The following is a 24596-nucleotide window of genomic DNA, read 5'->3' as shown; positions in this document are numbered from 1 at the left end:
CAAAACAAAAAATAACTCATTCACTCTAAATTTATGACAATGTTGGAGAATGAGACAATAGGAGAAGCAATATTTATAATTCAAGAAAGCAAAAAGAAAATATTTCTAAAGAATATTACTTATGGCCAAGGAGTTAGCATGTCCTTTTACTTTAAAAAGGAAAAAAAGTTAATATCCCTGTTGGGCAGTGGTGGCACACACCTTTAATCCTTGTGCTCGGGAGGCAGAGGCAGGCAGATCTCTGAACTCAAGGCCAGCCTGGTCTACATAGAGAGTTCCAGGACAGCCAAAGCCATATGAAGAAACCCTATTGTCTCAAAAAACCAAAAAGTTGGACTTGAGAGATGACTCAGAGGTTAAGAGCACTGGCTGTCCTTCCAGAGGTCCTTAGTTCAATTCCCAGCAACCACACGGTGGTTCCTAACCATCTGTAATGAGATCTAGTGCCCTCTTCTGGTGTACAGGCATACATACAGGCAGAATATTGTATATATAATAAATAAATAAACCTTAAAAAAAGAAAAAGAAAAAAGAAAAACCAAAAAGTTTAAAAAGTTAATATTCCTAATGAGTTTTAAATTATTTAACACAAAACCAACCTGGGAATGTTAGCATTAAAAATTTAATGCCAACATATGGGTCCCTATTTTATCTGTATTATAATTTTTCAAATATCCTCAAACATCAGAATTAGTAGCACAATCATCTTGTATTTACCACAAATTGGGGTGGTGAACCTGAAAGCTTCCAAATTCCACCTCCAAAATGATGCCAAATATCTTCCTTACACACTAATGCTAACTTTTTTAGTAAAGATACAGAGACAAAGAAACATAGCTCAGACTTGCTCAAAAGCTTATATAACTAACAAACGCTCAAACATTTAGAGCACCATAAAAGCTAAAAATATATGCAGAAGAAAAAAGTCAGGCAGAAAAAAAAAAGATGAAAAAGCATCAAATGAGAACAGCAGCCAAGAACACCTAGCTTAAAAAGCAGTAATAGGAAAGTATTTAAAAACATACACACCAGAATATTCCCCTGGGTAAGCAGCCCAAGAGAAAAATGAACAAGAAACTCAATTAGATTGTTTTCAGAAAGCAAGAATGAGAAAGATCTGACAAAGAAATTGAACCAATATAGAAAACCATCACTATATACAGTAAAGTATAAATATTATAAAGGGAAAAGTGGGTACTCCTGAGAACATATTTTATAATTCCAAAAGTTTAAAAGTAAACTTACACACTCAATGAAGAATTCTCTTAAAATGTAGTGCATTGCAAGATTATCCAAAATTATTATTTTAAAATGTAAAATTAATTATAAGAAAAATAAAACTTGACCTTATCTCTATTCAAGATTTAAAGTATAAAAAACATAATATATACATAAACTTTGCCTACAAAAAATAAGAAAAAAACAAACAAAGAAAAATGTCCTTTCCTGCAGTTTCTATTTAGAGCTGTCAAGCTAGGTCCACAAAATTGCATATGGCCTGTGAATTACCTACAACTCCTTGAGAATGCATGTATCTTTGTACCTAGTAGTATACATTCTTACAAAGGTATACTTGCTCACAAATCCTCATGCTAAGGGACTCTTTACCTCAAAAGGTAAATCACAATTGTTAGGACTATTTCACAGTCCCGTTCACTTAGTTGTACTGTGACAAATATCAACAGCGGGCAAAAAAGACACAGGGCCTGACACAGTGAACTTACAGTCTATCCTGGGAGAGTGATACATAAAAAGCAGGAAAGCATGAAGAATGGTATAATGAAATTATTATATTACGGGCAAACACTTCAAGAACAACTACGTTTCAACTAACAGATCAAAGCAGAATTTTTGGAAGACATGACACTTAAGCAACAGACAAGAAAAACGAATATATACAAATATTTAGGAGACAGAATAGGACCTGAAGATAGGTTGTAAGGCAAAGTGTGAGGTCTAAGATGGACAGTTCAGTGATGGCAAAGAGATTTCATTCACTGAGACAGAAGTATTATTACAAGGAGAGTATTAGGGACTACACAGTGGAGATGATTAAATGAACCCTGAGTATCAGATGTAGGCAGATGCATGCATAGAGATGTCAGAACTCTGCATGTCAGACATAGGCCATATCTTAGGGATGGCTACAGTGGTTAGTTTAGAAATAACAGTCTAGAGTCCTGGCCTGATCTGGGTTGGAATTTACATCCTCACACGGACATACATGCAGGCAAAACACTAATGAACATAAAATAAAAATAAATTATATAAATAAAACCCTGTCTCAAGAAAGCCAGAAACAATAAACAAGAGCAAATACATATTTTCAAACCAACCCACCCCCTCTCAAAAAAAAAAAAAAACAAAAACAAAAAACAAAAAAAACAAAAAAACAAGCAAACCTGGGGATATGTGAAAGAACAGAAAAAGTATATCACACTAAGAATAAAAAGCAATTGTCAGAGGTTGTCAGAGGAACCCTGCTGTTTGATGCTGCAGTTCTCCCTCTGTGACAGGGACTCCCTCTTCCCAGCAGGGCCTTTTGCTATCTGACTGACTTCACCTGGAGAGTGTCTTTAGACACACACACTCCTAACCACGTTTGATATATGGTCTTTGACACAGCTCCCTGCTAGCTCTTGCCCTCCCCACACCTATATGATAATTAGGTACTGTGTTTCCATTTATATGATAGGATTGTGCTGTTTAATCCAAATCAAGCATCCTTGAAGTGCCTAGTTCCAACCAATTGGAGCCCCCCTTCTACTCCCCAAGGGTAGATAGCCTTTGTTCTCCGGAATTAAAGTTGAAGTAGACCCTGCAGCGGTTCCCGGGGTGTGTGATCTCTGTACAATGCTTGCAGGCCATTGCTCCTTGCCTTGCACCCCTCCTGACTTCATGGGCAGGTGGAAGACCCAGGCAGGAAGACAACCACAAGAGGTAGAAATGGATGTAGGCAAGTCTGATAATATGGAAACCCAACAAGGATGGCTTTAAAGTCAATAGTTGTTTAGAAGTCATGTGAAATAACTGAGAGGAATGCCTTGGTACATCAAATAAGAAGGCTGGAAACAAAGTAGTTGTGGAGGAAAATGGTGGCAGCAGCAGTGAGACCAAAGAAAAATTAGTTTTTTGGGTTATTGAATTAAAATTTAAAGCACAAGCATGAATGAAGGCCAGACAGGTGGAGACATGTCCAGCCACCTGTGGGGAGGAATCAGCTTTACTGCATTCTTTTCCTCCCCACTAGAGATACAGTTGCTAGGAAACTGGTCCAGATCACCCCTCTCTCCTAGGACAGCCAAACAAGGGAAGCCAGACAGTTTAATGGTTTGGGGGCCTTCTTATAGCTAATCAGATCAAAATGCAACATCCCCTTTTGTGTTTCAACCTATAGATGCTTGCCAGGGTGGAATTCCCTTGCTCTGGGCACGCTGGGAGGGCTGGAATCTTTAAATCAACCACCCAACCTGAGCACAGGGCTCTCTGCTCTCAACCCCTGCAGAGGTGAGGATGTGAGACCAAGCTATAGCTTGTAATAAGAAGATCCTCATGTGCTTTGCAACGAACTTGACTCCTAGTAGTCTTTTGGGGTCTTGCAAATCTGGCACAACAGCAAAACAGCTGAGGAGCAAGGACCGAAGAAGTCCTGCCTGTTGAGTCTGTTTTCTATTCTGCTATATCTCAGTATCTAGAATGGCCTGTAGCACATAGCAGATAAGTCTCAAACAGTAACAGAAAAGCAGGAAAGAAAACAGGGCAATGGTCAGTAACAGGCAGTTTCTGGATTCACAGAAAGTAGAGTTTACTTACAAAAAGAAAGGGATGGTGGTGTGCTGTAACACATATTTTTTTATGCCTGCCTTTGCTCTGAATAATGACGTGGAGACTTACATTTATTTATAATAGCTTTAGGCCTTAAGGTAGGCTGTTATTTCTAACTAGCTAACCCATTTATCCTAGTCCATGTTCTGCCATGTGGTTCTTTATCTCTCTTTAATCTCATACATCTGACTTTTTTTGTGTGTCTCCTTGGTGAATGCACTCATGCCCCATTTGGGGCCTTCATGATCCTGTTGCCCAGCCTGGTTACCATCGGGACAAGGACGAGAAAGCAGGTGCCAGGGCAAAACAAAAATGGCAGGTAATGGGCTACATGGCAGGAAGTATGCTAGTCCAGTATTGTTGGGTTAGAATAGCTGAGCATCTGCCAACTATAGTGCCTAAAGCTATTGTAAATAAATAATAAGATCTCAGTGTCAATATCAGAGCAAGGGCAGGCATAGAAAAACATGCAGTAACAGTGCACACACCTACAATCCCAGAAGCAAGAAGCTGAAGCAAAAGAATATCTGAAGATAGCTAGGGCTGGGGGTGGAAGGCTGCTAAAATCCACAAGAATAAAGAGAAAGAACATCTTGGGAAATGGAAAACCAAGTGTATGATTTCCAAGTAATAGAGAACAGTTAAAGAGAAAGTAATTGAGAAAAGGGTCATCTGGGTTGGCCCAGTGGTTAAGAGCACTGTCTGCTCTTCCAGTGATCCTAAGTTCAATTTCTAGCAACTACATGGTGACTCACAACTATCTACAATGAGATCTGATGCACTCTTCTGGCATGCAGGTGTAATGCAGATAGAGCACCCAGAGAGAGAAGGGTCATCCTTTTAAATAAAAAAGTTAATGAGAAATCAATGAAAAGGAAAATGAAGCCAGGTCAGGTGGTGGTGGCACATGCCTTTAACCCCAGCAAAGGCAGGCAGATCTCTGAGTTCAAAGTCAGCCTGGTCTACAGAATGACTTCCAGGTCAGCCAGGGCTACTCAGAGAAACACTGTCTCAAAAAAAAAAGGGGGGGGGGAAGGAAAATGATTTGGATCACCTCTTTCAATTATTAAAATGAGAAAAAAAAGTAATCTGTGTTGGACATATGTACAGTGATTAAAGGAAAGTTAATTCTAGAACAACAGCTTGATAACAAAACCTAGCAAACTGACTATGGGTTAAAGACTATGCACTTATTCATCAGCCTTAGTCTAAATAGGAAGCACTTTGGCTGGCACAAGTATACCTTGATGAGCTTTATTATCCCTGAACTGTACACAAACCATTTGCCATCTTTTTAAAAGTGGGGTCTCATGTATCCTGAAGACAAACTTAAACTTTGATTGTCCTGTCTATACCTTGAAAGTACTGGGATCACAGGTGTGTGCTATTACGACTGGTTTAGTATTGTAGGGATTGGGCCCAGGTTTCCCACATGCTAGACAAGCACTCGATTGACTGAGCTCCACCCCTGACCCTCATTTATCATCTTTGACTAAGTCATTCATCTTAATATATTAAAATATTATAATCTGAGATGTTCTAGTCCTATATATGTCAACATCTGCAAAGCAGGAAAAAATAGCTTAAGATAGCCCCTTATCTTCAGCATGGAAAAAAAGCCAAAGATTTTTGCTTTTAAGCTATAATTAATTTTCTGAGCTGGGTGGTGTTGGTGCACGCCTTTATTTCTAACACTGTGAGGCAGAGGAAGGCAGATCTCTTGTGAGTTCGAGGCCTTTTCTGACTTTGAGAAAATATTTGACTTAATTAAAAGACCACCATTACTTCTATTTACTGTGTGGCTTAATTTTTACAGGAATAGAAAGCTATATGGTAACTGACTTCAAATTCTGTAATACTACTGGGCTTTTACAAGACAATGTACACAAGTCATCCTCCTCACTACTTCATGCAAAAGTCAGCAGAAAGATTGTAGTGACAGTGATTCTGGCAGTTGTTATATAATCCTAAGAATCTGTCAAAAACTTGAAGATACTGCACTCAGCAAGCATTTATTCCCTATTTACCAAGTGTGGGAGCAACATACTCAGCGGCCTCAAGTGCCTGCCACTGTGACACCCTTGCAGACTAATACGTGACAAAGGCTATTTCAAGAAGGAAGAATTTACTCTTGCTCAGAGTTCACTGGATTCGTGCTCCCAGCTCTTAAAAAGAGAAGCTTCTAATAGCTGCAGGAGAGAAGGATCCTAAGTTGCCAGAGTTGCAACAAAAAGTAATGGTGAAGCGTTCAGCCCTAAATGGAACATCCCAGCCTCTAAGGCACTGGGAACAAGGAAAGGGTGGAAAGAATGTAAGAACTGGATGATAAGGTGATGTGCTGAAAAGGATGTCTCCTGGACATGACACAGCCACTGCACTCATGAACTCACTGCAGCTGTGGTTATCTGCATAAGACTTCACAACACCGTATCAGCACTTCACCATGGAGGGAACACAGGCACATGAGACCGCTCCCCTCTCTCTGAAGGATTACTGGTAGGTAGTGGCTGGGTGTGGGGTGTCATTCCCATCAGCGGTATACCCACTGAAAAGCAGCCTGTGCTCATGCAGCAACTCGCAAAAGACATGGAAGTCGAAGGGGAGCATCTTAGAAAGTTGAAGAGGGAGGGGACGTGTGGAAGGGTAATGGAGTGGAAGTTGTCAAAATACAGTATATGCATGTATCAAACTTTCAAAAAATAACAAGTTTTAAGAGATCAGAAAAAAAGGTTTATACTCAAAATATAGTGAATTTTATTATGTGTAAATCTCAAGATGTATTTTTAAAATGAATTTTAAATTCTTCCTAGCATTTTTTGAATTTGTTCTTAAATTTGCTGGGGAGTCAAGTTTTCTAAGGCAATCAACTCTTTACTGCACTTTTGTTACATTTTCTATTCTGCTTATGCCTCTCTGCGTACATGTGCGTGTGTGCCTGTGTGCACAAGCGCATGCCATGGTGTCAGTGAAACCAGAAAATGTCTTGCAGCAGTCCATTCTCTCCTTCCATCATATGGGCCCTGAAGTTGAACTCAGGCTGTCAAGCTATCCTGCCATCCCAATCAGTCAAACTTTCAAAGAACTTTTTCATGTGAAACTGAAAATGAAGGTATAAATATAGTTTCCTCAAGAACTATTTTTTCTGAGTCTTCCTTGAGAAATTCTAAATGAATTCTTCCGAAGTTTTTTTTTGTTTTGTTTTGTTTTTTGTTTTTGAGACAGGGTTTCTCTGTTTAGCCATGGTTGTCCTGAAACTCAATTCGTAGACCAGGCTGCTGGATCTCTTACAGAGATTCACCTGCATCTGCCTCCCAAGGATTAAAGGTGCGTGCCACCACACCCCGATAATGCTTCCAAAGTTTTACTTAAGATTTTAATGGTAAGAGCTTACATTTAACTACAAACAGTTAAATTGACAAACTTTTAAATCTTGATTACTAGGTATATTGTTGTTGTTATTGTTATATGTGTTCAGGTGTTCTGCCTGCATGTATATCTCTGTACAGCTAATGCCCATGGAGGCCAGATGAGGGCACTGGATCCTGTGGAACTGGACTTACAGATTACTGTGAGCTGCCATGTAGAAGCTGGAAGAGCAGCCATTGCTCTTCACCTGAACCATTTCTCTAGCTCTGTGGTTTGTTGTTGCTTTTTGAAATAGAGTCTCATAGAATACCTCTGGATGGTCTGGAACTGACTATATAATGCAGGCTGACCTTCAACTCACAGAGATCCACCTGTCTTTGCCTCCTGTGTGTCCAGATTAAAGACATATACTGCCATACTATTTTTAACTTTTATAAAAAATATTTTTTTTTGTATTTTATGTACATTATGTACACCCTGCATGTATGAGGGTGTCAGGTCCCCTGGAACAATTGTGACCTTCCAGGTGGGTACTGGGAATTGAACCCAGGTCCTCTAGAAGAAAAGTCAGTGTTCTTAACTGCTGAGCCATCTCTCCAGCCGATGTGTTTTTAACCCTTTGAAGTAGGGTCTTCCTATGTTGCCCAGTTCACCCTCCCTCCACACCCTGAGGGCTGGAATTAGAAATACATGCCACTATGCCTGGCTGAACTTAATAGTTTAAAATAAAAACAAGCAAAAAAAAAAAAAAAACCCAAAATTTTACAATGTCCATCACATAATTGATAATGAATAAACAACATAAATTAATGTAAGCAGTTCATTTCACACCATATTTACTAGACCTGGCAAGCACAGCTTTTTGAGAGCAGTGTCGTCAATTAGTATAATGGCAGGCAAAGAAACCTTCCTTCTTGTTGAAAATTCTATGGCTTTCAATTTCTACACAGTTTTCAACAAGAAAGGTTTGTTAAAAAGTAATTCATATGAAACCGAAATGACCGAATTCTTGCCAAAGGAACCTTGGATCCCCAGAGGCCAGGCTGGTAGTCTTTCTCTTTAAGGGCCAATGGCGACTATTTACACTTTTGTGTATCATATCTCTACATGACCTTGGCATTGTTGAGTGCGAGCCGTCAGAGACAGTAAGACACAATGAAGAGGAGGGCGTGTGTTCTTGCGTGCTTTCTTTTTGGTTTTTGAGACAGGGTTTTTCTGTGTAACGGCTTTGACTGTCCTAGAACTCACTCTATAGACCTGGCTGACCTCACAGACGTCTACCTGCCTCTATCTCCCAAGGGCTGGGACTAAAGACGTACCCTACCACAGCCAGCTGGGGAGCACTATTTCAGTCAAAGTTAATTGATGCATAGAAGAGGTTAGCTGGCTTTACTCCATAAACCTATCTGCCAGACCCCTGAACAGAGGCCGGCTCCTTCATTTAAACACAATAAAATGACAGGACAGACAAAATGGCTAATTAATTTGGGAAAGATCATTCAGAAAATGTAGAGCGCAAGAACTGAATATAGTACTTTTCCTCCAGTTATTTGCTCAATGACACAAACTTTCTGTGTTTGGAGAGGGGGATGACAAAGCAGCAGTGGCTAAAAATTAGGCTTTCACCACAAACTTCAAAATGACTGTATTTTCCACAGAGGTAAATTATAATGCTCTGGGAATATAAAATTAAAAAAATTCAAGTGTTATAATTTTCTATTTAATCAAGGTCAGCAGAACTCAATAGGAACTATCTACCCACCAATCATACATGTGCATGCATACACACCCACACCCTGTACTATATTCCTTATGTGTAAAATCTAGTCTTAGGCTATAGCAACCCAACAAACTATATTATGTAAATTAAAAATATAAAATTAAATGTGAATTCAATATCTGTCATTTTCATACATAAAGACACTTTTCATTAAAACTTTTATAATATCAAATAATACGATCTAAGTAATTGCTAAAGTTTAATAACCCTGTACCATCAGGCAGCCAGGGACATTTTAAGTGAATTTTCAATCAAGTCATTAATGAGATGTATTTTTAAACAGTATGGTCCTTTTCCAGAGGAGCTGTCATACCTAGTAAATCTGCTCCTTCATCCACATCTCCAATGAGGCCTGAGCCAGCTGAAGACAGTTCTTCAAAGAGAGATTCTGTATTGCGATCAAAAGCTTTGTTCTCTATGCCTCTGGTGGGAGTGCTATGCAACAAAAACAATAAAGCCAAATCAACAAATTACAAAGACTTTCTGATAGTGTTTTTAATATAATGATTAAGCAGCATAAAAATTTCTTACTTATGGTTTTCATTTACTACAAAATATTAACATAAAAAGATTTCTCAGTGGTTTTCTAAGGAATTCCCACAGAGTATAGAGAGTACAGAGAATTATGTTTCTACTGTGAGGTCCCAGCACACAAAATAATGGCAGCTACTTGGGTCTGTATCATACAAATTATCTATTTTATTTACAGCTACTCCCCAAAGCAGATGTTACTATCAGCCCAATTTTATAAGGAAACTAAAGAGCTTAAGGAACTTGACAATATCATTCAGCTGGTAGGTGAAGGAGGAAGGATTCAAACTAAGGCATTCTTGTTTCAGAATCCATGATCTTTTGCTGTTTTTGTTTTGTTTTGGTTTTTGGTTTTTCAAGACAGGGTTTCTCTGTGTAGCCCAGGCTGTCCTGTAACTCACTCTGTAGACCAGGCGGGCCTTGAACTCACAAAGATGCGCCTGCCTCTGCCTCCCAAGTGCAGGGATTAAAGGCGTCTACCACTACCACCTGGCCCTTTTGTTATCTTATTTTTAAGACAGGGTTTAGTGTCACCAGGTTGGCCCCAAACTTGCTATGTAACTGAGGATGACCCTTGGGTGTCTGATCCTCTGGTGACAGGATTATATACCAACCTGACAGAAATGAAGATAGTCTAAAGAGACATTCATGTCTCCAATCTGACTATCAGACTATTCAAACAATAAACCCCATAAAAATGTGAATTTTCTCAGGAAACTCATGCTCAAAGAAGGAAGAGATATCAGGTAAAGAGGCAACTTCTTTCCCTGAAAGAGATTTCACACACTACTAACAGCTTGTCAGACCACCTTACAGGATGAGACTGAAACCCACATAATGATGGAGCTATAGTGGGCCAGACCACACTTGTCCCTCTACTTGGGGATCTCACTTTGGGACCACAAAGAAGATTGGGAGAGGGGTCTCTGGATCTCTTTGTTCCTCTCCCAATGTGGCCACATTGAATAAATCCTTTTCTGCTTTCTACTTTCAGCTTAGCTTTCACTTGGCTCTTGAGGGTGGCCAGACCTGACTTGGGGCACAGATTATGACCCCCCAAATTTGATAGCACCTGCACTACCATTGCTGGTTAACATAGTGCTGGGGCTCAATCCCGGGCTTCAGGACATGCTAAATAAGCACTCTGCCAACTAAGCTACAGCCTCAATGGAATCAATAATCTTAACTATGCTGCTCTGAACTGTGGTACAAATTAGCAAGGTTTTATGGCTTTTACTTTTGTCTTTCTAAAACTGAGACAAGAAGGCAATGATAGAGTACATGCCTTTATTCTCAGCACCTAGCACTCTGGTACAGGCAGATCACTGTGAGTTCTAGGTCAGCCTGGTCTACATACTGCCCACCCCCCCAAATAAATAAAAAGACATAAGAATACTAAACCCCCACCCCCCAACTCATGAAACCTTATTACAGAGTCAATTTTGAATGTAAAAGACAGTCACAGTAGTTTGTTTATTTGAGACAGAGTCTATGTGGCACTGGGTGTCCTGGAACACATGATGCAAACTAGACTAGGAATGCTCCTGGTTCTACCTCCCATGTTTTGGGATTAAAGGCGTGTTCTATGATGACACACAGTAAGAGTGTTTGTTTTTTGTTTTTTGTTTTTGTTTTTTTTTTTTGCTGATAGAACGTTAAAATAATTTAAGTGCCTATGAATAGGAGACCAAAGAAGTCAATTAGAGAGATATACCAAAGTAAAAATTTTACTTTATGGTTTAAAACATTAAAATATAACTTTATAAGCCAAAGAAACTCACTATATAAAAGCCTTTTATAAAAAGTTTCAAAATAGTATTCCCTCTATACCACTATAAAACAAAACAAACAAAAACCAAAACTAATAGCTCAAAACCCAACTAAAAATAGAGCACAAATACAACTAAATGTGAACAGACTTGTGCAAGATATAAAAGGAATGGACTAACAATGGAAAATAACTTAAGGAACCAAAGAAAGCTGAAACCAAACCCATTCTCATTTTAAGAAAGATATGCTGTCAAAACTCCTGACACATACTTTGAAAATAGGAGCAACATGCTATTGGGCCTGGCAAACAGAAGAAAAGGCTTCACAACAAACAGCAGCAGACCTCAATGCCCCAACTTGACCTGATGCTGGAGATCAAATCCAGGAGCTCACACATACCTGGCAAACAGTCTGCCATTAAGCCAACTGCTAGCCCTTAGAAGTCAAGTTTAAATGTTGCATAAGCAGGTAACCAGAAAAGGCCACAGAGTGGCAAACATTTAAAACCTACTCTAACACAAAAGAGAGAGCTGAAACCAAAGGGGTGGGAATGGGGAGAACACTGTAATAAAGCAGAACTACTAGACAATGTAGTCAGTAGCAGCAATAACAGAAAACAGGGACAAAAACAACAACAACAACAAAAAACCAAACAAATAAAAGTAACTTCAGGTGTGGGGGTGTGAGAGTCAGCCCTATCATGGTGATAATGTGTTTTTACCTAAGCAGAAATGAACTGCTCTATCCCAGAGTGCTCAGACTTGAGTAATAATTTACACAGGTCCCCTGTGATGGCTAAAGAACTTAATATGGAAACAGATATCCCTTAAGGGCTTTTGACCTTTTGCTCTGGAAAGCCTGGGAGATCCTAGTGGCCTGCAGGTGAGATGAGAATAAGATAACAGTGATGTAGTAGCTACCTTTGCATCTGTAAAGTCTGTTTATCACTACCGGAAAGAGATAAATGGTCTTTTTATTACGATATAGCAGGAAAGTAAGAAGCAACTGAGGGAAGTAAAACAATTTTCCTGCCCAGCTGTGGATTCCAAGCACAGCTGTAATGCACACCTTTCTGATGTCCGCCTTAAAACCTCATCTTTAGCCCCCTTCTCCACAGCACAGCACGCTGTACTGGCCTTACGTCTGCCATCTTCCGCTAGCAGTAAGAATAAATTTATTTAATCTAAATTTTAATTGAGTCTAAGTCACTAATCTCTCAGTGGATTCGAACTCCACAACACAGGAATTCAAAGGATGGCTCTTGCAGCAGACTGGGGTTCTGTTCCAGCACCTCAAAACCACCTATAGTTCCAGTTTCAGGGAATGAGATGGCCTCCTCTGACTTCTGTAGGAACTAGGCACACAAGTGGTGTACATACATACACATACATTTAGGCAAAACTTCATATGCATAAATTTTTTAAAAAATATAAAACAAGCAACTACCTAAGAAAAAGTTGAAACTTTTTTTAATCAATGAAGTTTATTAAAAGAATCAGCCAGAAATTAGACCTAAGATTTAAAGGGGAAAAGGACAGAGTTTAGTCTAGTAGGTTCAGTATGTCCTGACAGGTGTGCAGAAATGAGGAAAAAACATTAAGAAAAAAATAGAGAACTATTCAAAACTAAGAGAGCAATTTTCAGGTGAAAGACTTACTTCATATAAGAAAAATACAAAAGAAGGCCCCCTACAACAAAGTACAAGTTCATAAAAATTTTTTTAAAAGAATAGAAAGCAGTGGTGGTGCACACGTTTAATCCTAGCACTCGGGCGGGAGGCAGAGGCAGGTGGATCTCTAAGTTCTGAGGCCAGCCTGATCTACACAGTGAGTTCCAGAACAGCCAGAGCTGCACAGAGAAACCCTATCTCTATTAAAAAAAAAAAAAAAAAAAAAAAAAAAAAAAGAGGAAGAGGAGAAAGCTGAATGTGGTAAAATCCCTAAGCTTGGGAGATAGAAGCCAAAAGATCAGGAGTTCAAAGCCTCCCTGGCAATTGAGACCATGCCTCAAAAAATAAAAACATAATATAAAAAATGGAAAGCTGTATTTAAAAAAGAAAAAAATTCTAAAGGGGTATGAAGGTGAGCTCAGTGATAGAGTACCTGCCTAGCGTATATGAAGACCTATGTTCAGTCCTCAGCACTGAACAGAAAGGAAAAAATGTCAAGTGAAACTGAACTTGGTATCAGCTGTCTATAATCACAGAATCCAGGAAGCCAAGGAGGAGGATCATTAGTGCAAGGCCAGCCAGGGTGATACTGTAAGATTCTGTGTCTAAAAACTAAACAACCAAACGCAGCTTTGTGTGACAAGGAAGCAGCATCTTCACAACTCTCAAAGTGTTTTCTAATCTACACTTGTGTATCTAAGCCAAACAACCAAACTATGAAGCATGTCTATAAACGATATTTATCATTTTTAATTTCAGTCCTCAGAAAGTACTGTTCATGTACTCTTCAAAGACTCAGAAAGCTAGTAAGGAGTAAACTCTTATATATCAAAAAGCAGATGACATGGATACAGGAAATAAAGGTCAAGAGATTCACCCAGTCACACGGGGGCTTTCAGAGACTGAGACATCAACTAAGGAGCATGCATGATCTAGAACTAGGCCCCCAGTGCAAATGTAGCTGATGGGCTGCTTGGTCTTCATATGGGTTGCCTGGCCAGTGGAGGGGAAAGGGAGCTGTTTTTAACATGGACTCTATTGCCTGCTTTTGGATAACTTCCTCCTGGCAGGGTTACCTTGCCTGGCCTCAGGGGATGAAGATGTGCTCAGTCCTGATGTGACTTGATGTGCTGGGTAAGGACGATACTGAGAGAGAGTGGCTCTTCTTTTCTGGGGGGAAGGGAGAAAGGAAGAAGAAAAAGGGGAAGGGAAGGACTAGGAGAGCGGAGGGAGGGGCACCCTTGGGATATAAATTAAAAAAAAAAGCTGAAGAGATTCCCAGGTATTGAGGGCATATGGCAACGTAGTAGAGGTCTTCAAGTGCCAAGGAGAGGAAAACAAAGTAACACACAGTGTGGGCTAGTCTGTGTTCTTGAGTATATGTGGTACTTTGCCTGGTCTTTTATGCATACCCCATCTCCCTCCCTTTGATTATACTGATTTTTTTTTTTTTTTTTTTGTATCCCTGCCTGGTTGTTTAAAATACTAGTTTCGGGGGACAAAGAAGTAAAAAAAAAAATGCATAAAAGACTCAAAGCCATTGTTCTTCGGGCTCTGCTTTTGGGGAGTCTCCCATAGAACCTGAGCCAGCACATAATAAAGAGCCTTGGTGTCCTGCTTCTCTGTAGGGAATTCCTGAAGCAGCAGAACTAGGGAAACCCCATAGTCTACATGAGAAAGAACCTAGAAGGCCGAGGAACAGAGCTCTGCAAAACATCTGGAGCTGGCGTATGGTCACACTGAGGATCTTACATTTAGGAAATGCAGTGTCTGGTAATGCTAGCAGTAAGTCCATGAAACACTACAAAAATTTTTTTTTAACCATTCATGAGTTCACCAATTCCAGGAAAACACAAAGCATCCAAAGAAAATTTGTTTTATGGCTAAGTTGGATAGGATACTTGGATAGGAATACTCAAGTCAATAATAAATTCTAATTTAGCACCAGGTGTGGTAGCACACGCCTTTAATCCCAGCACTCGGGCCAGCACTCGGGCAGGCAGAGGCAGGTGAATCTCTGTGAGTTTGAGGCCAGTCTGGTCTACAAAGTGGGTCCAGGACAGCCAAACCTGCACAAAACAAACAAACAACAACAACAAAAAACAACAACAACAAAACACCCAAGTAAGTAAATTATAATTTAAGTAAAATTAAGATATAACAAAATTTAGTGAATGAAAAGATGAATGGTACTAGGTATAATCCCTAGCCCTGTTGCAATAAAAAAAGAACAGAGAAGCAAGAGTTTAACTCATGTAAGTCTTTCTCTGTCTAGGGTCATGCTTATCCTAGGCCCCATGCATTTAACTATTGCTTCATGGTACTGAATACTCACTAGGAATTAATAAATGATAGGTGCTCATGGCCATTATTCATTACAGGTGAATCTATTGAGGAAACTCAAAATTCAGTTCTCATCAATATATTCTGAATAACCCCGATTAAAACCTATCTATCCATTCTCCTGCTATCATTAAACAATTTTCCCATGTAAAATGAGTCTAAATTCCCTAAAATGAGATCATTACAGTTCTAAATAGAATACACTTACATGTAGCATTAAGCTAGTCTATTCTCCTGCCTTTTCCTCTCCTCCCAAGGATCCAGCAAGAAGGCATTGTCTTGGAAACAAAGAACAGCCAAACTGGCCAACTGAACCAGTCAGGGCCTTGATCCTGGACTTCCTAGCTTGAGACTTAAGAAGAAATGTTTCTCTTCTTTATAAAGGATGCAACATCAGCTACTCTTGCAGCAACATGGAGAAAAAAAAACCCATCCTCCCTTATGTTCCAATAACTAATACTGCCTGACGAATTTCCCCCAATTACGCAGCTTCAGAGGCAGAAACTGAATTACAGTACCAGTTTCTATAGCACAACATGAACTGATCTTATTTACTCAAAAACAAGATCAGAATGTTAATGGGAATGAGAAAAATAAAAATATTCATGGAGTGTGACATTTTTCAGTACCTTGAGCCTTTATATCCACTGAGGTCTTTGTCCATATCCAATTCAGGAGTGGATTCAATGATTGCTTGGACTTCTGATTTCTCTTCATTTTCAGCAGAGTCTAAGGGTAGAAATACGATTAAATAAATGCATATATTCTATGTACTTATGAAAACTCTTGCCTTTGTGGTTTTAAGTACAACTACTGAATGAACATTTTTTAAAACTCTCAAGGCTCTGAAACATGTTCTGGGAAACTTGAAGTTAGACAATATCACTTATTGAGTTAACAGTCTGTCTCCAGAACTATAAGTAACCAAAACTAATGTTTTCATTTCTATTTCTGGGACACAGAGTACAACATAGCAAGGCACTAATTTCACTCCTATTTGAGCAGGATGCCAACCATCCGAGATACTGGTTCATGCCTGTAATCTCAGGCACATGGAAAGTAAGGTTCAGGAGTTGAAGGTCACACCTGGCTACATAGTGAGCCTGAGGCTCGCCTAGGCTACATGAAAAGGGGGAAAAAAAAAAAAAAGGAGGGGGAGTACTGGCATGGTTATACATGCCTGTAGCCCCAGATATTTAGAAGCAAAGGCATGAGGACCACTTAGTTCAATGCTACAACATAGTAAGACCCATTATAAAAAAAACAAACAAACCTTCTTAAAGAGGATGGAACACAAATAGACTATCATATTAGAGGACAGGAAATGGCTACCTTGCTGTCTTTAATGTTAGTCCCTAACATTCTTCTCTCCAAAACTCTGCCTAAGCATTACTTCTTTTAAACTTATTTACAGTTGAACACAACAGATGATCTCTTCATTTTATGTATTTAGAGCAGGTAACACCTCTCGGTATTTTCTCATGATCATGTGGGCTGACTGAACACTTGCTGCTAAAAACTTAGAGTCACTTACCTGTAGACACATTCCTAGTCTCTTGGGCAACCTGTACTTCTATGTGTTTGCTTATCTCTGACTTATTTGGTGTATCTGTGCCTTTTACAAATCCTTCATTATCTTCTTTTGAGGGAGTGTCAGGAGGAAGTGCTGGCACGTCTGAATTTGCTGTTGAAGCTGGAGTGGTAGCTTTGGATCCACCTTGACTAATATCAGAAAGTTCATCCTACAAATAAAAGTAAGAAAAATTTAAAGCAAGTAATTTATTCTAAGATACCTCAAATATAAGTTAAGAAATAAACTTGCCCACAGTTATATTAAAAAGGAAAAAAGAATCACTGAGAGTAGACATCTGTAAATTGCTGGGTGCTTTAAAAAGATCCCACTGAGCCAGTGAATGGTTTAGTGCAATGGTTCTTAAAAAAAAAAAAAAAAGATTTCTTTATTAATATATCATTCTGCATGTGTGCAGATGGCACCAGATCTCATTATAGATGGATATGAGCCAGCATGTGGTTGCTGGGAGCTGAACTCAGGACACCTTTGGAAGAACAGCCAGTGCTTTTTAACCTCCAGCCTGCGCAATGGTTCTTAACTTGTGGTTGTGACCCCTTTGGGGGTCAAACGACCCTTTCACAAGGGTCACATCAAATATCTTATGTATCAGATAATCATTAAGATTCTTAATAGTAGCAAAACACACTTTTAAGTAGCAACAGAAATAATTTTATGGTTACGGGTCACCCCAACATGAGGAACTGTATTAAAGGCTCACAGAGGTATAAAGGTTGAGAGCCACTGGCTTAGTGGGTTTACTGTGTAAATAGGCCTGAGCATCTGAGTTCCAACTCTGGAACCCAAGCCACGGTAGAAAGTCAGAACTGACTCTGCAGTTGTCTTTTGACCACCACATGCATGCTGAGGCATATGTGTCCTTCCACACAGACATCATATATAGTCAATAATAATACAACGGATCTTAAAAAAAAAATACTTTTCTAGACAAACATGAGGTCCCCCCCTTTCGACAGGGTCTGTGTAGCTCTACCTGTCCTGAAACTTGCTCTGTAGACCAGGCTGGCCTTGACCTTAGCTATCTACCTGCCTCTGCCTCCCAAGTGCTGGGATTAAAGGCATGTGCCACCACACCTGGCTGAAAATTTTCTAGATAGAAATTTTGAAATAAAAGATTGAAATTATTTATAGGGTGTATATATTAGTGCTTGCCTAACACATATGAAACCCTAGGTTTAATCCTGGCATCATACACATAATTTGAGTGCACCATAATGAGAAAGAATAAGCTATTTTTAAGTAAAACCATACAACAAAATGCTATGCAACACTTAAAAATGTTGTGGTATCCAGTGCCGGCACTCAGGAGACTGAGGCAAAAGAACCGGTTTACGTTCAAAGCTAGTCTAAGCCAGTGATGTCAAAAAGAGAAAGGGCAGAAGAAATGGGAGGGGAGCAGGACAGAGATGTTGAAGGGCAGGGGTATAGCCTTGTGCCAGTGCTTGCCTAAGATGCATTATGGGTTCTTTTCATTGCTTTGATTTTTGGTTTTTTGAAACATGGTTTCACTCTTTCACTCTATAATGCCAGCTGGCCTGAATCTATATAGCTCAGGCAGGCCCTGAACTTGGGATAGTCCTCCTAACTCAGCTGGTACTGTAACTGTAGGGTACAATACCAGCCCCAAAGGTTGTGTTTTTTTTAAAGCATGAAAAATGACTGTGGGTAGCATATAATTTTTCTTTGCTTATGATATCTTGTTACTCTTCCCATGATAAAGGAAAGGGTAAATTCTAAACAAATTTAAATGTAAATAATTAGATGAACTCTTTTGATTTGAGAGAAAGTTTTGGTCAAAAAAAAGAAAAGAAAACTATTCACACTTTTTAGTAACTCAAAGCTACCCATACATTATTAAACTGTTTGACATGACCCAATATAATATAAACCACATGTAATAAAATTAGCTGAATTGTGCCAATTATTTTCTTCTATGGATCTCAAGTACAGAACTCATTTCCAATGGTAATGAAAACAAATGAAAGAAACAAATTCTCCCTATTACCTCCTACCTACCCCAAATAAAACAATCCCTAATTCCCTGGGGTGGTGGCTGGCACCTGACATAAAAGCATCTGACAGATCTGCAAAGTTAAGCAAAGTAGCCTGTTAGGAGCTGAGTCAGGAAAACTGACTTCATGTGTCTACATCCAGAGAGTCACAGTGCAACAAGTAAGAGCCACCACCATTCCAGCAGGAACTTTGTCTTGCTTTGATGTACACTTCATGAAAAAAAATAAAATGTATGGTTAACATGTGTTAAAGGTTTAAAATTTAATACACTTGTAAAAAAATATAAATTACCTGTGTTGCTAATCCAACCAAGTTTGAGGCTCTTAAACCAAATAAGACTGTATATTACAAAAGCTCGAGAGCAGTGCTTCTCAACCTTCCTAACTCTGTGACCATAAAATTATTTTCATTGCTATTTCATAACTGTAATTTTGTTATGTAGGATATCTGATAAGGGACTCCTGTGAAAGGAACATTTGACCCCAAAGGAGGTTGTGATGCACAGATTGAGAACTACTGCTCTAGAGACTTCTTAACCAAGTTCATCTCTACAGAGAAAAGGATTATACCGTTCAAGTAATTTGGGGTCTAGGGGGAGAAGAGAATCAAGAAGATTTTGTAAATAGATAATTTTTAAAAAGTTTTAATAAATAATAAATAAAATTTTTAAGAAGTCACCGTGATTTGTTTTTCCTTCCTCTTATCTATCATTCTAGCTACTAATACCTCCAGCCTGAATGCCTAGTTATTTTCACCTTAAGATTTTTCTCTTGGGCTAGAAAGATGGCTCAGAGGTTAAGAGCACTGGCTGCTCTTCCAAAGGTCCTGAGTTCAATTCCCAGCAACCACATGGTGGTTCACAACCATTTATGATAAGATTTGGTGCCCTCTTCTGGCCTACAGGTGTTACATGTAGGCAGAACACTGTATACAAAATAAATAAAATTTTCTTTAATAACTAAAGAGTTCATAATATAAACAGTTTGGCAAAAATCTACCTCCTGAATATATTTGTGTACCAGAAAGCATGGAATCAAAGAGCTAGGGAAGAGGCAAACCTAAAAGAAAGGAGCACAGCATGTCAGGGTTCAGAAGAGTGATGAGTTACACCTTAGAGGAAGACCACGCACCTCTGAGTTGCCCTGGGCACCAAATAACCTAAGATCTGTAACTTCCACTTCATACTCTCGCCACATAAAAATATTTTACACTCCTTAAAATAGCTCACTGTGTAGGCTGTATTTCTTTGTCAGCTGGTTCTCAAGGATACGGCATGAGCTCCAACAAGGCTTTTGCTCTAAATTTGAGGGGGAACATTTTCAAAGGAGCCCATTTTCTGGGATTCCAGGCTGTGATGACAAAATTCCTTTGAAGAGCAAAAATGCACTTTGATGAGAAGCCAATAATACAATGTTTGATGCAGGTGAGAGCCTCTTGCCGCTGCCTCACCAAGTGCTGGGATTATAGGTAGAAGCTACCATATCCAACCCTAGAGCTTTAGATTGGCAAGACAAAGTTCAGAGACGTTTTATATTAATATAAACATAGCTAACAATATACATAAAACCACATACTTAAATACGGGAGTTGGGATGGTGGCTTATACTAGAAAGCTGAGGCAGGATGATATTGGGCTTAAGATTGGTTTGAACTACATAGAGACCTTACCTCAAAACTGAATAAAATAAAATAAAGCAAGCAGAGCTATCCTTGACTATCCTTGAGTTTAAAGTCAAACTGGTTTACATAGCAAGTTCCAGGCCAAGAAAGGCTGCATAATGAGACCTTGTCCCAAAAACAAACAAACAAACAAACAAACAAATAAATAAATAAATAAATAAATAATAAAGTAAATGTAATGTTGTTTTTATCATGAAGCAAAAAAAATTAAGTGTCCTTACTATTTGTCTCCTTTGTAACATCAGAGTAAAACCAATCTCTAGGATATTTCCTACTGGATGTTTTTCTTGTGAAGCTAGTAAAAATCTAGAAACTAGAAGGTGGCTAAGTGGTTAAGAGTACTGGCTGTTCTTCCAGAGAATTCAGGTTCAATTCCCAGCACCCACATGGCAGCTAACAGCCACCTATAAGTCTAGTTCCAGGGCATCCAATGTGCTTATCATGGCCTCTGTGGATGCCAGGCACACATGTACTGTTGTATGTATATACATACAGTCAATATAAATAAAAATAAGTAAATCTTAAGGTGTAGTGGTGTACACCTTTAATACCAATGCTTGGGAGGCAGAGGCAGGTAGACCTCCGATTTCCGGATCAGCCTGGTCTACAGAGCTTTCCAGGACAGCCAGGGCTACGCATAGAAACCCTGTCTCAAAAAACAAAAGAGGAAGAGGCTAGAAGCCTTTCAGAACACTTTCAGTTGTTTCATTCATATATGTGTCACAATCAGTGCTGTACAGAACATGTATATGTTGGGTCTTTTTTTTTAAGATTTATTATTTATACAGTTTTCTGCCTGCACGCCATAAGAGGGCACCAGATCTCACTATAGATGGTTATGAGCTACCATGTGGTTGCTGGAAATTGAACTCAGGAACTTTGGAAGAGCAGTCAGCGCTCTTAATCTCTGAGCCATCTCTCCAACCCCCCAGAACAGGTATATGTTAACAGCCTTAGAAAAAAAACCCCATAAAAAAAAATTTACCAAAAAAAAAAAAAAAAAAAAAAGACAATTTACAATTGCTACGTGCTCCAGTGTAATATCTTCATAAATAATTTGCCTAACTTCATTTGAAATAAACAACTAACTGAGCCCGGGCATAGTACCTCATGCCTTTAATCCAAGCACTGGCAGTGGGGATCCAGACTGGTCTACATAGCAAGTTCCAGGATAGCCAGGTCTACATAGAGACCCTGTCTCAGAAAAATAAGATAAAAAGTAACTAACAAACAAAGAAGAAAGGAGAGAGAAAGGAGGGAAGGATGGAAAGAGAGAAACTAATCAAGGGAAGAATATAGCTTTTGTCTGTCTTTTATTCTCTGTATGAGTATGTATGCATGTGTCTGTGTATATGTGCAGAAAACAAACTAAGTAATTGTATTTGTTTTTGGTTTTTCGAGGCAAGGGTTCTCTGGCTGTCCTGGAACTTAGAGATCCGCCTGCCTCTGCCTCCTGAGTGTTAGGATTAAAGACATGTGCCACCACACCCAGCTTTGTTTTTGTATTTTTAAAGGCAGGGTAGCTCATTTGTCAGGTATAAAACAAGCAAGACTAGCTGGCCAATGAGCCCTAGAGATGGCTCTGTCTACCCATCCCTCCAGCACTGAAATTATAAATATCCATATGCTATCTCTCTTCTCAGCCTCTCTGCATTTTAGATTTAAACTTTTAAACTGGATGAAAGGAAGAAGTAACCAGCCCCAAATGAAATCCCCAGCTGTAACACCTGCCACCTTGTAATTTTATGCTGATGTTACTTTCTCCCCAAGTAAAATTCAGCCTTGAAAGCAACTGGTACAGACTCTTTTGGTTCACAACTCCACAGCACAGTGACTAGGTTCTGAGAACATATGTTTGTTGTTGTTGTTGTTTAAGAAAGAATTTTGTGTAATGAGATTCCCATAAAAGTCTGTGACTCAAAGGAACATGGAGAGTCAAAACTTTAGACACAGATAGTTAAAATAAATCTGGTATAAATTCAGGTCATTAAAGAAAAGACAGGAATGACCTAACTTTTGAGGACATTTCCGAAAGAGGAGGACCCTGCTTCACTTCAATGTTGAGGCTTTCATGGACCTGGGCTAACTGTTGACCTAGACCATGGGCAATCTTCTGGAGTACTTAGCATATCAAGTTGGACAAGCAGCACTCTTCATAGTTTTTCTGGGAACAAAGTTGAATAGGGCCCTGAGTAGAGCTGAAGAAAACTATTAAGCAGTAGAAGTAGCCCTTGGTAAAAATGATACCTTGGCTGTCCCCAAGGCTATACCAGCGATGTATACCCTGCCCTAAGCAAAGAATTTGTGCAAAATTTCTTACCCAGAGTTGGATAAATGGAAACACTGAATTTTTCACAGAATGCACTTACATTTTTAAGTTTCAAAATGCTTACTCTGAAGGAGGAGCAAATTATAGTCACAGTAAAGCCCTGGCAACCACTGTAAATTATTTTCTTCTGTATTTCAGAGAATAACATCAATAGTCTTCCAAACAGAGCATGTGATATCTGAAGAATAGCAGTTTGAGAAAGTAACCAATAGTTAATCTCTTCTGTTTACTTTTTGCAAAATGTTCTGAATCACCATTCTCACCTCCTGTTCTACAGCCTTCAGAGGTTCAGGACTATGGCTGACCTGGGTAGAGGGAAAAATTATAAAAGAAGAAAAAAAGCGTTTACTCGGTGTTAATAAATCTATATTTTTGGTTTATACTACTTCTTAGGCTATAACTCCATTCATTACCTCCTGTGTTTAAAATGAGGCTTTGGAATTCAGATACAGTGGCACTTGCCTGTGATCCCAGCTCTGGAAAGCTAAAACAGGAAAACTAAAGGCTGAATGCTGACTTAGGCTTCATGGTGATTTCTTGGAACACAGCATGTCCTTGTCTAGGGTGGGATGGTTTACCAAGAAAAGGAGCTTGCTGCCAAATCTGACAACCTCAGTCCAACCCTCAGAACGCAGAGGGACAGAACCAACTCCTGAAAGCTGCCTTTGACGCCCACATATACACTTGAACATATGTGAGCCCCCCCACAATATTTTTTACTGTAAAAGACATTAAGACCTTATCTCAAGATACAAAACTTACAGCCAGACATGGCAGAGCAGGCCTTTAATCCCAGGAGTTGGGAGGCAGAGGCAGGCAGATCTCTGTGAGTTAGGAGGCCAGCCTGTCTATATAGAAAGAATATCAGGACAACCACAGCTACATAGAAAAACCCGGTCTCAAAAAAGCAAATAACAAAACAATCCAACTCATTACTGCTAAGATTCCAAGTTTATGATATAATGAAGTAATAATGTTCTACATGAGACTCCACCTGGGTCAGGGTTTCAACTCATATTTTCTCATACTGTTATTTTGTATGTGTATATATGTGTGTGGTGTATGGGCACACACAAACTACAGACATTCCAATGTGCCAAACATGAAAATGTTTCCTATGCCTTTCCTTTTCCCTTCACCATTACTGAAACTGTTAAGTAACACCAAGGATCAAAAACAGGCATTTTTTTTCTATTTATTTCTATCTATGATTTTTCTTCTCAGACATAAAAACAAAAAAAGCAAGCAGGGACTCTCTTCAAACTAAAGCAACCTTGAATTTTAAATATTCTTGGTTTGGATATTTATCAATCCCCCCCCCCCCGTCACCTGATTTAATTCTTAGCTAGGTGTGGAATATGTATCTATAACCCCAACATTTAGAAGGTAGAGGCAGAAGGATCAAGAGTTCAAGGGCAATCTCTGCTACATAGGGAGTTCAAGGGCAGTATGGGCTTCACGAAAACGAGTCTCAAAAAGAAAAAAAAAATTGCTGGTGGGGGAAGATTTAATTCATATTTATATTATTTACATTAATTATCCATAATTGTTAGCCCCTACATGTACTTTTTTTACACTAGAAACTGAGTTGTAGATATAAAAAATTATTTTTATCCAATCCAAATATAGATGTGTATTATGATTCTCTCCTGAAAATATAAGTTGGCAATATTATGTTAAAAATTTTAAGCATTGTAGA

General features: G+C 39.0%; 1 protein-coding gene across 8 annotated transcripts in view; it reads right to left on the bottom strand.

Annotated features, from left to right (window-relative positions):
- Positions 1 to 24596, bottom strand: part of Spag9 (sperm associated antigen 9) — a 122403-nt gene that overhangs the window by 42227 nt on the left and 55580 nt on the right. For 4 of the 8 annotated variants that reach the window (XM_055619852.1, XM_055619855.1, XM_055619853.1 and 1 more), the window contains 4 exons: positions 23161 to 23202; positions 16819 to 17026; positions 15914 to 16013; positions 9285 to 9406 (listed from right to left, as the gene is read on the bottom strand). In XM_055619852.1, the coding sequence (XP_055475827.1) occupies positions 9285 to 9406; positions 15914 to 16013; positions 16819 to 17026; positions 23161 to 23202 (472 nt within the window). The remainder of the gene's footprint in view (positions 1 to 9284; positions 9407 to 15913; positions 16014 to 16818; positions 17027 to 23160; positions 23203 to 24596) is intronic. The other 4 variants (XM_055619856.1, XM_055619857.1, XM_055619859.1 and 1 more) reach the window with 1 other exon arrangement.

This window comes from Psammomys obesus, unplaced genomic scaffold, assembly GCF_907164565.1.
Source record: "Psammomys obesus unplaced genomic scaffold, mPsaObe1.curated_primary_1811, whole genome shotgun sequence".
In the NCBI taxonomy this organism is placed as follows: domain Eukaryota; kingdom Metazoa; phylum Chordata; class Mammalia; order Rodentia; family Muridae; genus Psammomys; species Psammomys obesus.
Note: the sequence above shows the minus strand (reverse complement) of the source record. Positions and strands in the feature narration are given on the sequence as shown.